The 14,086-nt window shown below is 29.8% G+C and overlaps 3 protein-coding genes and 1 long non-coding RNA gene across 13 annotated transcripts; 1 reads left to right on the top strand and 3 right to left on the bottom strand.

Moving 5' to 3' along the window:
• The first annotated feature begins 20 nt into the window (after positions 1–20).
• Positions 21–5,443, top strand: LOC124497892 (uncharacterized). Of its 6 annotated transcripts, none has more exons than XR_012832416.1 (10): positions 22–107; positions 297–337; positions 531–638; positions 872–998; positions 1,947–2,006; positions 2,145–2,318; positions 2,451–2,620; positions 2,866–2,992; positions 3,313–4,847; positions 4,902–5,443. It is a non-coding gene; the product is annotated as an uncharacterized LOC124497892 (long non-coding RNA). The 6 variants fall into 6 exon arrangements; XR_012832415.1 differs by having other exon boundaries at positions 4,893–5,443; XR_012832413.1 differs by having other exon boundaries at positions 21–107; positions 872–988; positions 2,866–4,847; positions 4,893–5,443.
• LOC124497891 (uncharacterized) lies at positions 994–1,900 on the bottom strand. Its single transcript, XM_047061575.2, has one exon. It carries the CDS (start codon positions 1,663–1,665, stop codon positions 1,129–1,131), a length of 537 nt encoding a protein of 178 aa, XP_046917531.2. The 5' UTR covers positions 1,666–1,900; the 3' UTR covers positions 994–1,128.
• On the bottom strand, positions 2,849–9,624 carry LOC124497877 (peroxidase). 5 transcript variants are annotated; one of them, XM_075734015.1, is made up of 8 exons: positions 8,453–9,543; positions 8,188–8,394; positions 5,547–6,398; positions 5,178–5,369; positions 4,887–5,104; positions 4,658–4,831; positions 3,201–4,593; positions 2,849–3,138 (listed from the first exon to the last, which is right to left on the bottom strand). In XM_075734015.1, exons 2-8 carry the CDS (start codon positions 8,217–8,219, stop codon positions 3,045–3,047), a joined length of 2,955 nt encoding a protein of 984 aa, XP_075590130.1. In that variant the 5' UTR covers positions 8,220–8,394; positions 8,453–9,543; the 3' UTR covers positions 2,849–3,044. The 5 variants fall into 5 exon arrangements, with proteins under 5 accessions (XP_075590130.1, XP_046917513.2, XP_075590129.1 ...); XM_047061557.2 differs by having other exon boundaries at positions 8,188–9,624; XM_075734014.1 differs by lacking the exons at positions 8,188–8,394; positions 8,453–9,543 and adding an exon at positions 7,800–7,927.
• Positions 9,625–9,719: 95 nt separating this feature from the next.
• Positions 9,720–14,073, bottom strand: LOC124497880 (prolyl endopeptidase). The gene is made up of 11 exons (XM_075734017.1): positions 13,842–14,073; positions 12,845–13,742; positions 12,614–12,741; positions 12,167–12,536; positions 11,959–12,101; positions 11,626–11,890; positions 11,267–11,551; positions 11,081–11,194; positions 10,648–11,009; positions 10,243–10,564; positions 9,720–10,176 (listed from the first exon to the last, which is right to left on the bottom strand). The coding sequence occupies exons 2-11, from the start codon at positions 13,055–13,057 to the stop codon at positions 10,102–10,104; spliced, it is 2,277 nt and encodes a 758-aa protein (XP_075590132.1). The 5' UTR covers positions 13,058–13,742; positions 13,842–14,073; the 3' UTR covers positions 9,720–10,101.
• Positions 14,074–14,086: the final 13 nt, after the last annotated feature.

The following is a 14,086-nucleotide window of genomic DNA, read 5'->3' as shown; positions in this document are numbered from 1 at the left end:
TAGCCACTGTTGGATAGAATTAGACACGAGTCGAAAGAAGATTCGAAAAAAAACCACGTGCAAATCATTTCCTATTCAACTTTGATTGTGGCTAGTCGTTCGTCGAGGTGAGTTTGATTTTTTTTCATTAGAAAAAATATTTTTTAAAACCACTACATGATGAACCAATCTATTGATAGGAATTGCCGTCAGAATGCTGATTGATGACAATTTTTTTTCTGAAATTTTTCAAATTCAATATTTTGATTTTATATTTGGCAAACTAACTGAGCATTTTATTTTTCATGTCTTTACAGTAGCCATATAAATGGATTCATATCATGGAATCACAACAAAAGTATGTATCGAATGTCGAATTTATTCGTTTTTTTCGTATGAATTTTTTAAATGATGGAAAAATGTTCATGTTCCTTTGCTGAACGATGTATATATCATGTAGATAACCCCAGCTCTCTGATTGTTGAATTTTATTTTTTTAAACAAATCTAACTTTTTGAATGTTACTAATTTATTATTTTTTTGAAATTTAGATTCATTCCATTTGCATTCATTCAAGCTGAATCAGTGAGTTTTTTTTTGTTCCAAATACAATGGCCAATTACTGACTTGTGTCTGATAATATCGACGGTATTTAAATGGTAAGTCACGATTAAATTATTTGGTTGGTATTTTGCATCGAAAACCTTTTCCCATATCAATTTATTCACAACCATCATATGGTGTGTGTGTGATGATCATATCGATATGGGCAGATTGAATGCAGAAATTATCACCAAAAAAATTAGTCGCCTTTATTTCACTTTTAAAATTGTGTGGATATGTGATCTAGAGTGAACTCTAATTTTAACAAATCTTTTTTTTGTTACTTTAGAAAATAGTGCTAAAAGTCACGATATATACACGAATGGTTCCCGATATAATCGAAAATCCTCAGATGGCCCTGGAGTTTGTCATTGATAAATCTTTAAAATTCATTAAACGAAAAAAGGTTAGGTAAGGTTAGGTTATTTCTGGTTCATTTCAAATAAGTAGAAATGAACCGACCAATAGATTATTTTTCATTTTTACATGACATTTATGTCAGAGAATTATGATTTTGGAGAAAATATAATGATATGATCAATTAATTCATTTCTGTAAACATAATTCTCGACAATAACCAGAAAATTTTTTACAATTAAATGCATAACAACAATGTTTTATACAATTAATTTGTCGTGTTTGGTTTACATTACGTATATCCCATGATATAAGATAATGTTCATAACACGGAAAATAATTACAATCGATTGATAGATGATGTGATGATGATTGTCCAAAACGGCTCCAATCACGAATTTTACATTTTTTACGACATTGTGCAAACACGGGCCATTGACGACAATCGAATGCCCAACAACAATGTGCCACACATTGACAACGATCACCAGCATCGACACAATCTTTACCAATATCGAAACGTTCACGTTCACATGGAATCGTACAATTATTACGTGGATTAATTATCATCGTATGCGTCTGATATGATGATGATGATGATGATGATTCATTTGGCATTATCAAATGTTGATCATCATCATCATCAATGTGTTGTTGTTCGGCCAACAAAAAGTCACAATAGACTATGACGATTTGTAGAATTTTTATCGTTTTGTTCATCAACATTATCTTCAAATACAACAACACGTCGAACCAATTTGATTCTATGAAATTACCACCATTAATTACCACTATTTATATATGTTGTTACCAAATGTTTGCAGCAAACATTTGTTTGTACAAGTAGAAAACATTTCGTTTTTTTTTTCTGTATTCAAAATAGAAATAGAAAAAAAGAGAGTGTATTCAAAAAATATTCGGATCGAATTAAAAATAAACAAACCTTGATCTTGACAATGAAAATATTTTTTTTTTTTTTTTTTTTGATTGATTACGATTTTTTTTAGAAATCAAATGCTGAAAATAATTCTTTTCATTGATGATGACTTCGAGAGAACTATTTTCAGGTCTGATAACGTTTTTTTTTATCATGAAGATATCAACCATTTTCCCTTTTTTCCATATTTTTATTTTCTAATCAACATAATAATCTCATCGTCTATCGAAAACAAACAAATTGTATTTCTTTGATTATTTGAAATCAGTGATGAACATTAACAATCGATTGTATTGCCTATTGCTTGTGTGTGTGTGTGTTTGTGTTTGATGGCATTGAAAAAGAAAATTTGAATTTATGATTATTTTTCATTTTTGAAAATATTAATTTTAAAAAAAATTAGCTTCAGACAGAATAAAACCTTCAACAAAACTGTTAAAAGGTATGATTTTTCTAATCATTTTGGTGATTTATTTGTAATCTAATAATTTTTTTCTCATTTTTACTATTTTATTACTTTTGCTCAATGATGATTTTTATTGTTTTTGTTCTATTGTCATATGGCAAAACGTAGCTGTCATCATCATTCAAAAAACCATGCTGATTGAAATGACATCATTGATTTTTCATCCACCAATTTCGGTTTTGTCTAATTTTTAAAACATCAACGACAATTTTCATATCTATCGCATTAGAATGGCAAATGCATGATTTTTGATGTCAAAAAAAAAATTTGGAAAAAACGTATGTATATCTGTGCTTAATATGATGATGTTTTTGAGAATATCCACCGTTTGTTGGAAAAGGGACCATTTTGCAATTTGTAAAAAAAAATTAGATTGAAAAAGATCGTTGATCGATTATTTTCTGCTTGCAATTTTTTTTATCAATAGATGGCAGCACTTGTTCCAAAAACCATTTTTAAAATTAATCAGGAGAAAAAATTTATTAACTTGAACAACAAAAATTTCATTTCATTTCATTATTAGAGAACTATATTTACAAAAATTTGATAATACAGTCAAATTCGACAGCAAAAAAAACAACGATTGGCAAGAAGAAAAATAAATAAACGAACACATACACGTTTCCCGCATGATAACAAAAAAAAAACAAGTAAGTTCAGATGTAAAACTATTTTTTTTGTTTGTGTGTTAAGCAATGATGATTAACCATTCATCATCCATTGGCCATTATTGGGATTTTCACGCCAATAATTAAGATCGAGGTCAGGAATTTCATTACATCGTAAACGTGGATTGCTAAAAAAACAAACGAAATTTTATAACTTTTTTAAAATTTAAATTGCAATTGTTATTCTTACAAGATTTCATGTGGTCGTCGTAATGCCCATCGTTGAATGGTGGTTATATTATCACCATTAGCACAAATTATTCGTGCTTGACTTGATTTTTTTATCTCTTGTAATTGACCAGGTGTAAATGATGATGGCATACCTGGATTTTCATACCAAAATCTATCACCGTTACGAATGTTAGCAAAATTCCGAGCAATAATACAGGCGAATGTGGGCCCAACTAATGCATCGGGCATTGGAACTTCTGAAACACCACCACTCCATAAATCAATATCATCAGGATGAGCATAGAGTTCGCTATATAATTGTGCCGTTCGATTACCAACCATCGGAATAAGGTCTTCAAATGATTCAGCACGTTTAAGACCACACCATTCACGATAAAAATTATAACCAGCTACACCTTGTTCACGTGCACGTAATAAATTCAACATTGGCAGATCCATACCAGCAAAATCATCCTCTTCTTGAAATAGATGTCCAGATACTTCTTTGGTAATGAATGAATCATAATTTTGAGCAGGTGTATCCACTAGACCCATAGCTAATTCATCAATCATACCAGGTCGATATACAATATATGGCCGTCGTAATAGATTTCTTAAGCTATGTTGTCCAACCATTTTATGGTTATTATCAAAACGCATTACTTTTCCTTGAATGAATGTATGACCAAAACGAAATGCTGATGTGGTAAATGCTTGTGATGGTGATGTATGTGATCGAGGATCATAACCATTATAATAGCCACCATCTTCAACTAGTTTAAGATTATGTCGATTCATCATAGTATCACCAATAACGATAGGCAGCCATTCATTGAATGCAATATGCTGAACAGTAGCAGCCATTATATGACGTGTTTCCTGGTAGATACGTTCATCATCCCAGTGTGGATTAATACGTCCCAATTCAATGGCCATACGATTATGATCACGAACATAAAGTGTATGTAATACAGTTAAATGTATCTGTTCATTTACACGAATATCACCAGCAATGAAACAGAATAGATTCCTTGGACGATTTATACATTCAAGATCGGGATTCTTGTCTTCGGCTGGTAATAAAGGTTTCATACGTTCTTTATCGAATATATTCCATGTACGCATAAGACCACCACGAAATGTTCGTAAACGTTCGGCAGCGGCACGTGTTGATCCATAAACAAAATTCGCATCAATTGGTGATGTTAAAATATTGACATGTACACGTGGTCCTAATGCACAATTTGGACGATGACCAGCAATGGATCGTTTGAAATCATGACATTTGCGTCCCATTGGTCCATATACAGGATCCTTTGGTGGTATTTGTACTGGTTCGCATAATTCATGTGGTGGTTGTCCAGGTGGTAGCCGGCAACAATCAACTTCAACTTCATGACCATCAATGAAAACTAATCCAAAACCAGAAAAAGATTAATTCGATATATCTGAAGCAGGTATAAAAAAAACACTTACATCTTGGTGGCATAGCTAATGCAAGATCATGATCGAGAAATTGTCCCCAAGACATTACCAAAATAGTCATATCTGTTGATGGATGATCAAAATCTGCATGTACCATACGTGTGACTAATCGTGGATGTGGTAATTTACGTCCTTTCATTACTGATTTACGATAACCATCGATACCTTGGAAAAAGAGAAGGTAAGAAATTAGCATTTTTTTCCAAATAATCATCATTACCATTAGAATAAACAGGTGGTAGATAACGTACGAAAGCTGTATTAGCAGCACCCCATGATGGATTTTCTAAATTATTACAATGACCAGTATATGAACGGAAACGTTCCATACGACAATTAATTGGTTTAACATGTCCAGGACAATGTGGCCAAAATATTGTACGTGACATATCGATCAATGGTAATGCATTCAATATCTCATCATATGATAATTCGAATCTAATGAATAAGGAAAAAACAACAACAAAGTTGACAATAAAATGTGAATCAACAGACAAAAAAAATATCCCACCTATATGCCAATATTTTCGTTGCTTCCTGTATAACTTCAGCTGTTTCAGCAATCTGTTCAGGCGGTGGTTCCAAATTATCAATATTATTCGGCCGTACATATCGTCGTATTCGCATTGCTTTTTCCACAGCACCATTTACATCATCATAAGTGATACAAATTTGATTTTGTGCTTCTTCATCGTTAAACTCTCTGTATATATGTGTGTGTAAACAAACAAATGTAAATTGAAAAATTAGAAATTAAAAAAAATTTTTCACACGCAATAATGAGGACTGTTCTATAATAATGGTGGTGCTAATATCACCATTATGTTTTGCAAAATGCTTAATGAATTTTGTTTCTAAAAATTGTTTAACGGGAACTTACTTGGAACCTCCACGTAATGCTTCCATCATTGCTTTGAATGATAGACCACCATATGATGATGGTGGTGTCTGATCATTTGTATCGAAACGTTTCAATATTAAAGCACATTCATTTGAATTGGCTAAATAATTATCATTATCGTTATTATTTTCACCATTCATTACATAATTATTATCAGATGCTGTTGAACTTGTATCATGTTGTTGCTGGTGTACAACTTGTCGATTATTATTATCATTTTCATATAATGATGATGATTGTTGTCGTTGTTGTTCTGCCCAAGCAAATGGTGATTTTGTTATCGATGACGTTGGTGATGATGGCCATCTTTTCATTGTTATTTGATTATTATTATTAAGATATTTTTCAAATGGATTTGAACGCATTTTTGAAAATTTTCGATCAAATAAATCTTGTTGCTGTTGTTGTGCTGGTGGAATGGGGCGCCATCTTTGTTGATCATAATTCGAATGATGCTGATGTTGATTATTATTTATCTGATTAGAATTATGATGATTTTGATTATCAATTTGATTCGAATTCGATTGGCTTTGATGATAATAATTGTCGTTATTGTTATCGTTGTTAACCTGATTGGAATTTGGCATAAAATTCTGTTTAATTGGATAATTATTCATCTGATTAAAATTATTATATGGTATTGATGATATTCGTCGTTGATTATATGTCATCATTGATGATGGTAATGTTTTATGACTTTTAACAATTCCTATAATGAATAATAAGATGATTATCATGATTGTGGATACCGTTATCTTCATGATTGTCGCCGTCATTGTCGATGATAATGATCGCATCCTGAACGTGATACCTGATTGATATGGAAAACGCCTGCAAAAAGTTTTTTGAAAAGAAAAAAAATAATTTAGAAAAAAGTGAAAAAATTGACTTGCTTCATTCGAAGTGGATGAAAAAAAAATTTCATTCAATTGAAACTCAAAAATCCTATATCAATTGAATGATGTCTGATGGATCTTCTGATATTAATTTCGTAAATTTTTACCCGAAATTTAATCACATTAATCACTGTTGCAATTAAATTTAATACTTCCTTGATGATGTTAATTCAAACGGTTAATATTTTCACGTTTCAACGTCATAATTTTCATCATGTTCAAAATGTTGTTATTGACCATCGTCAAATGAATGAATAAATTTAATGTCAATTTTGAATGGTCAATCAAATCAAAAATTTCGTCTATATTTCTCGTATCCGATAATAAAATATTGTTTTTCATTAAATTTTCTCCATTTGCTTTAGGTTATATCAAACATCAACAACAGCAGTGACTGATCACAGATATCTAGATCAAAAAAAAAATCGAACGTTTTTTTTCTTGTTTCATTTTTCAAGACATTGATACGAAATCCAAACAACAAGTGCAAGTTCAGGTGCAAATACATTCGTTGGTTGGTCATTGATACAATATTAAAAGGTCGATACTTTTTTTTGTCTTTTTTTTCTTCAATCGATCGTAATCCTTTCACTGAGTGATTGAGAACAAAAAAAACACAAAGCAAAGCACACCATCCGTTTTCACCTTCACCTTGCTCACCACGTTCACAAAGTACGTCACAGCCGTGGCAGTATTTTTCTTTCAATAAATGACATTCCATTTTTGAAATGATTGAAAATTGCTAAAATTGAAAATTTCAGCAATCAATTTTTTTTTGATAAACAAAGGTCATATAAAATCATCATTTGATCATCACATGATGACAAATTTAAAATCAAATTGAAATCAAACAAAACAAAATTGAAAAAATTATGATTTCAAAATCAACTATTATCGGATGTCGAAATAGAAATCAAAAAAAAAAAAAAAAATCAAACTACTGATGATGTATTAGTAGAGTGATCACTATGATGTGGATATAGTAATGATCAATATTGAAAATCAAATCGAATCAAACATTTCGAAACATTTCTTTTTTTTTGATTTATCCCAAATATATAACACAATGGTTATTTTTTCTTAAACATGGTAATATTGAACAGATACAAAAAAAATATGGATGATCAAAAATGAAAACGTTTTTTTTCTTGTTCAATGAAATCTTTTTTTTGAAAAAAAAAAATTAAAAATTTCCTTTTACTGCATATGAGAAAAACACATCGACCTAAATCTTCAAAATAGACTATATATATTTATTCAAGTGCTTGTTGTTGTTGTTGTTGTTGTAAAGAGATCACCCTTTTATAATAATGACTTTTTAAAACATCAACATCACCGATGACAAATTTGTTGATGGCAAACAAAATCATTGAATGTATGTATGTCGATGATGATGATGATGATAATAATGATGATCATTATTATGGATTTATCTTTTTCTTTTATGAAAACTACAGATTCCATATGAAAAAAAATATATGATTCGATTGGCCAATCTGTTTTTTCTTCTTCTGTTGGAACAATAAACAAATTTTCAAAAACTTTTAACACACACACACACACAAACTAATTCAAATTTGAAGAACCATGAACCGAGACACAAACAAACAGAGAAGATTTTGATAATGTCAATTTTAATAATAATGATGATGATGATGATGATGACCACACACACTTTACAATGATTATGATTGTCATGATAACAACAACAACAAAATACTTACATTTTTACTGCGGTCGAGGTTATGAATGTCATGTCATCTATTTTTCTCAATGTTTAGATTGTATATGATGATTTTTGGCCAAAAAAAAAAAAATTAAATAAACGATGACTATGATGATGATATGTTCTCAAAAAAAACTTGAATTTGTCAACTTGTTGCTGTTGTTGTTTTGATTATTTATTCAAAATTGAATTTCAATACCACAAACTGAATTTGGAATTAAAAAAAAATATTTTTAAATCACAGCAGTTTATTCATTTGGCACACACACATCCAATGATGATAACCCATAATCCATGACAAGGTAACAACAACAAACTGCCACAGATAATCACTTATTACAAATAAACATCATCATCATCATTATCATTTTTTCGTTTCTTTCATCATTGTCTGATAAATGATTGGTGATCAATGTTTTTTTTTTCTTTGTTCTTCAAATAATGATGATGATGATTATTACGTGTCGATCATGTCATTGATGACTATGATTTCAACGGATCAATCAACATGATGCCTGATATGAATGTTGAAATGAAAATAGGAAAAACAAACAAACAAACACAAAACACATAAACAACAGACTTATGAACGGTCGAATGATTTTTTTTTTCTTCGATTGTTTCATTCGAAAAATACAAAACGAAACTGATGATCTTCTCACGGAACGAATGAAACAAAAAAAAAATCGAACGTTTTTTTTTGGCTGGGATGAAAATCATTGGAAAAAAAATGGGAAAAAATGAAAATTCAAAATAAAAATTCGGCGCTAAAATGTAAGCAAGAAAAAAAATTGACTTTTTCTCGACTTTGTCGTGTTGTTGTGGTTGAGAAGAGAGGATGATCTTTTTTTCGATGATAATTTCTCTTCTCGTTCATCATCATCGACATCATTGTTGTGTGTGAATGTAAGAGAATCGACTCTTTGTGTCTTTATGTTTCTGGAACTCTTTTTGTGGTCGTTGTTCCAAACTTTGGTTTTTTGATTTTTTTTCCATATGTTTGCCCTGTCCATCATGGATCATCATCGACGACGGTGATCACATCGGTGATGATGATGATGATGATGATGTCAACTGTCAATTGGCAGCCACATAAATCCACATGTTGAGATTTTATGAAAATTTCATTATTTTTTTTTCTTCTCGTTTAGAATTGAAAAAAAATTGAATGAAAAAAAAAGAAATTATGATGATAAATATGCCAAGTTCATGATGAATTCGTTATACAAGCAAACAGAAAAAAAACTTGTTGTATATGCTCGATGATCGACAATTGATTCATTCAATTTTAGTCAGTGATCAAGAAAGAAAAAAAAATTATCATTGTTTTCGCTATTGTTTTCAAAAGACAAGTAAAAAAAATGATGAAAAATCATGACAAAATTTTTTTTTTTTTTTGTTTTCGCCGAAAATTTCTCATCATCCAATCCAATCATTGTTGTTGTTGTTGTTTTTGAATAAACAAACACACACACAATACAAACATAGACATGCTTGATGATGATGATGATGAATGTTGAGCAATCAATGTATTCCCATCTTCATTTTATTATTATTATTATAATGGGTGTAGATAAATTGTGGAAAAAAAATTCATCATCATCATCATCATTTCTTCTTCTTTTTTTTCCTATATACAAGAGAATGATGTAATTAAATTTGCATAATAATTAATTAGAAGATGGATAGATTCTTAAGAATTGTTTTTGTATGTGTGTGTTTTGTATAAATATTTTGTTTAAAAAAATGTGTCAATTTTGATAATTTTGTTGAAAATTTTGAATGTTGTCAAACAAAACAGAAACATGTGTGTAGAGATAACGAAATAATGATGTAAATTTGAATAATAAAACAAAATAGATTGATAAATTGATAAAATGTTTTTTTTTGTTTTGTTTTTGATGATGATGAATTATTGGTCAGCTTCATTATATTTATATGGCGTAGAATTTAATAAGAAACAAATTTTGTCCGTATATTCTTCAATCTATAAATACAAGGTGAGAGAGAAAAAAAATTATCAAATTATCATCATCAGAAAAACTTGACATACCCATTTGGATACAGGTTTTCCAGCACCATGTCCAGAATTTGAATCAATTCGAATCATTAATGGTGTATCGGGCAATTTTCTACCCAAACGATATTGTAATTGAGATATGAATTTAAATGAATGTGCCGGAACAACACGATCATCGTGATCGGCTGTAACCACTAACATATTTGGATATTGTTCAAGATTACGACGTATATTATGCAATGGAGAATATTGTAGTACATAATTAAAATGTGTACTGTTTTTTATTACATCACCATATTCTTCAACCCATGCATAACCAATCGTAAATAATGGAAATTTAAGCATATCCAATACACTGTTAAGTAAAGAAAAAATTTTTTTTTTTTTTTGTTAATTGAATGATCACTTCATCATGTTAATAAATTAAACAACACATACCCGACTTCAGCGATTGATGAGCCAAAAATTTCAGGATGTTGATTGGCTGAAGTAGCGGCTAATAATCCACCATTTGATCGACCATTTATAGTTAAATAATTTCTTGATGTATAATTATTTCCAATTAACCATTCACCGGCAGCAGCAAAATCATCAAATACATTTTGTTTATTCAAAAGCATTCCTTGTTTATGCCAATCATCACCGAATTCACCACCACCACGTATATTGGCCGATGCATAAATACCATTTAAATATTTAACAAAAAACATGGCCATTGGATTGTATTCCGGTTGAATATTAATGTTAAAACCACCATATGCATAAAGCCATGTTGGATTTTGGCCATTCAATGTAATATTCTGTGAAAAGATAAGTAAACAAAACAATTGAATTGTTAATCAATTGATTATCATCATCATCATCATTATACCTTTCTTTTAACAATAAACATTGGAACACTAGTTCCGTCTTTACTATTGTAGAAAATTTGTTCAGTATTATAATCGGATGTATCCAAACCAGCAATTATTGATTTTTTATACACCTAGACAGATCACGAAATTATTAAATGTTATTCATTATCATTTCATTTTAAAGATTTTTAAAACAAACAAACCTCTTTTGTATTATTGGATAAATCATAATGATAAATTATACCGGGCGATAAAAATGTTGAATAACGGAAAAAAAATTCCGGGCTTTGCATTTTACCACCAGCAGTCATAATTGAACCGATTTCTGTTTCAATATCGTATAGAAATTTTCCATCCGATAATTGATGCACTTTCAATTTATTCTGTACACTAATCATATAGGTGGCTACAATTTTATCATGATCAGCTATGAATGCATCAGATAAGACTGCCTCTGATGATTCGGCTATTATGTCACGCCAATTATCCTATATAATTTATTATTATGATGAAAACAATCAATCAATCGGATGAAAACATTAGCCATAAAGTTAAAATTTACCCTTGATGGATTGTTTAAATTAATGCAAACTAGACGGAAATTTTTTGCCTTATAATTCGTGCGTACATATGTACAATTTTCATTATCACCAACATAATGATATTCTGAATCAATTTCTTGTTCGGTAACAATCCATTCAAATGATATCGATGATCCATTTATAGCCATTGGATCGATATGTGCATATAACCATGGTGAATTTGATGTTCCTTCCGTGGGAAACAGATGTATATTATTGCCATCTTCACTCATTATTATCGATCCTCTAGTAAAATTAGTGATAATGATGTGTGAATTGCAGTAAAAAAAAACAAACAATTTATTTCCACTTACACTAACCACTTGGGATGTTCAGGAAATCCATATATTTCAATATCATTCGTTTGTTTTGTATTTAAACGATGATAATAAAGTTTTTGATATTCTGGTATATCAGTGTCGGTCCCTTCACCATCACCATTATATTTATCATAATACTATACAAGTTTTGGATAAAATGAAATGATTATTGTTAAGGTTAATTACATTAAAACAAACTTACAGCATAGAAAAATCCATCATTATTAATTGTCCATGCAATATTGGAGAATTTAATTTTATTGAGAACATCATCCTCTAAATCATTTAATGTATCGACATTTTTCACACGTACAGTGGTCCAATCTGAACCACCTTTCGATATGCCATATGCACAATATTTTCCATTTCTTGAAAATGCTGTAAATTTCAATGCTATCGTACCATCGGATGATAAATCATTTGGATTTAAAAATATGTTCGGTTCATCTTTCAATGAATTGAGGCTATAAATAATGGCTTGATTTTGTTCTGGTTCTCGTATGGCAACAAAATATTTATCACCATGTTTTGTTGGAATACCATAACTTGTATAATTGTATAATTGTTTGAATCTATTCAAAACAAATATGGAAGAAAAAACAAGCAAATTAATTAAAAATTCATTCGTTACACACACACAAACACATACTTTTCTTTGATTGATTCATAATTAACATTTGAATGAATATATTTCGAAGTTATGGCATTTTGTTCACGAACAAACGTTGCTGTTTCCGTACTTTTTGAATCTTCAAGCCAACGATATGGATCTCGTATCTTGATATTTGATTTTTTTTTTATTTGTAAATTGAATATCATTACAACATATATATTGAAATTAATCATTTATATATAAAACATAAAGTATTTTCTAACTTACCCAAACTCCGAATCTTTCATAATAAATATTTTCACGTTTTACATACGGATATGAAAATTGTTGTTTGAATTGTTGTCGTTTATGACCATGTCTAATAGATGCAAAAGCAGCAGTATTGATGGTAGATGCATTCGTTGTTGTTGACAATAAGAACAATGAACATAATAATGTAATAATAATCATCATCAAATTGGTTATAATCGATTCATTCATTTTTTCATCAATTGATTTGTTTATCGGATTGATTTTGAATTTTTTTTCTTTATTGTTTCGTTTGTTGATTGTTTATTTTATTATTTTTAATCTTATGATGACTATAATGATGATGATGTTTATAAGCCAGTCATCAAAACAATATATACTGATGATGATTATGATTGACAAGTTTTAATCAACACGCATACACAAACACATGATTTGAATAAATGAACATTATTCAATGACCGACGAATCAAATAAATTATCCACATCGGATATGGTTGTTGATGTAAAATGTGTGTGTTAGTGAGAGGTTTTGCTGGAAAATTTAAATGGATTCATTTTTTTTTGAGGAAAACAAATTTTCTTTAAAAAAAAAAATACTCATCATTGTCGTTTTCATTCCATTGTCACTATGATCATAAATTTTTTTTTTGTGTGCATATAAATGATTGGGGTTTACCACCACCAGTCGATGTTTCTTATTGATGTGATAATGATGATGTTGGTGATGTAAAGGATAATAAAAGGTTTTCTTCTTCCATAGCTATTATCACTTGTCAATTGATGAGATTAATGATGAATGACCATAATAACAATAAATATATATTGTTATAGATCAGCCAGTCCGTCACATCGTGATCATTACCAATATGTCATAAAAATGTCACGTATACACATCAAGCAGACACACAATAGTCTGGAAATTGGGAGCAAGGGAACAAATATATGAAAGAGATAAATCAAAATAAAATTGGTGGTGGTGATGGGAAAAAACATTTAAATACTGTATATTTACTTTATCAACAGATGGAATGAAATCCAAAGAGATGACATTATCATTCTTCATTTTTTTTTTTTTTTTTTGGCCAACATATTTAAAAATATAGATTGTCGTAAAAATCCAAATTTTCATTTCCTTTATCCATTATCCACAAAAAAAACATAAGGTCATAGCAAATACGTCGATAAACACAGACACACAGTGAAAGGAAGTGTTGATCACCTGCTGATTATAACAACAAACATTCGAATGCCAAAAAA

Source organism: Dermatophagoides farinae, chromosome 9 (assembly GCF_024713945.1).
Source record: "Dermatophagoides farinae isolate YC_2012a chromosome 9, ASM2471394v1, whole genome shotgun sequence".
Taxonomy (NCBI): Eukaryota; Metazoa; Arthropoda; class Arachnida; order Sarcoptiformes; family Pyroglyphidae; genus Dermatophagoides; species Dermatophagoides farinae.
The sequence above is the reverse complement of the archived record's forward strand: the minus strand, read 5'-3'. Positions and strand labels throughout refer to the sequence as shown.

What these genes read in the sequence shown, in the direction of transcription:
- LOC124497880 (XM_075734017.1), bottom strand. Translation starts at nt 13,057, where the DNA reads ATGAATGAATCGATTATAACCAATTTGATGATGATTATTATTACATTA. An exon ending in ATGAAAGATTCGGAGTTTGG is followed by an intron (nt 12,742 to 12,844) that starts GTAAGTTAGAAA and finishes TCAAATATCAAG; the next exon opens with ATACGAGATCCATATCGTTG. An exon ending in TCATCAATCGCTGAAGTCGG is followed by an intron (nt 10,565 to 10,647) that starts GTATGTGTTGTT and finishes TTTACTTAACAG; the next exon opens with TGTATTGGATATGCTTAAAT.
- LOC124497891 (XM_047061575.2), bottom strand. Translation starts at nt 1,665, where the DNA reads ATGTTGATGAACAAAACGATAAAAATTCTACAAATCGTCATAGTCTAT.
- LOC124497877 (XM_075734014.1), bottom strand. Translation starts at nt 7,927, where the DNA reads ATGGAATCTGTAGTTTTCATAAAAGAAAAAGATAAATCCATAATAATG. An exon ending in CATCAACAAATTTGTCATCG is followed by an intron (nt 6,399 to 7,799) that starts GTGATGTTGATG and finishes AACTTTTTGCAG; the next exon opens with GCGTTTTCCATATCAATCAG. An exon ending in ACGAAAATATTGGCATATAG is followed by an intron (nt 5,105 to 5,177) that starts GTGGGATATTTT and finishes CTTATTCATTAG; the next exon opens with ATTCGAATTATCATATGATG.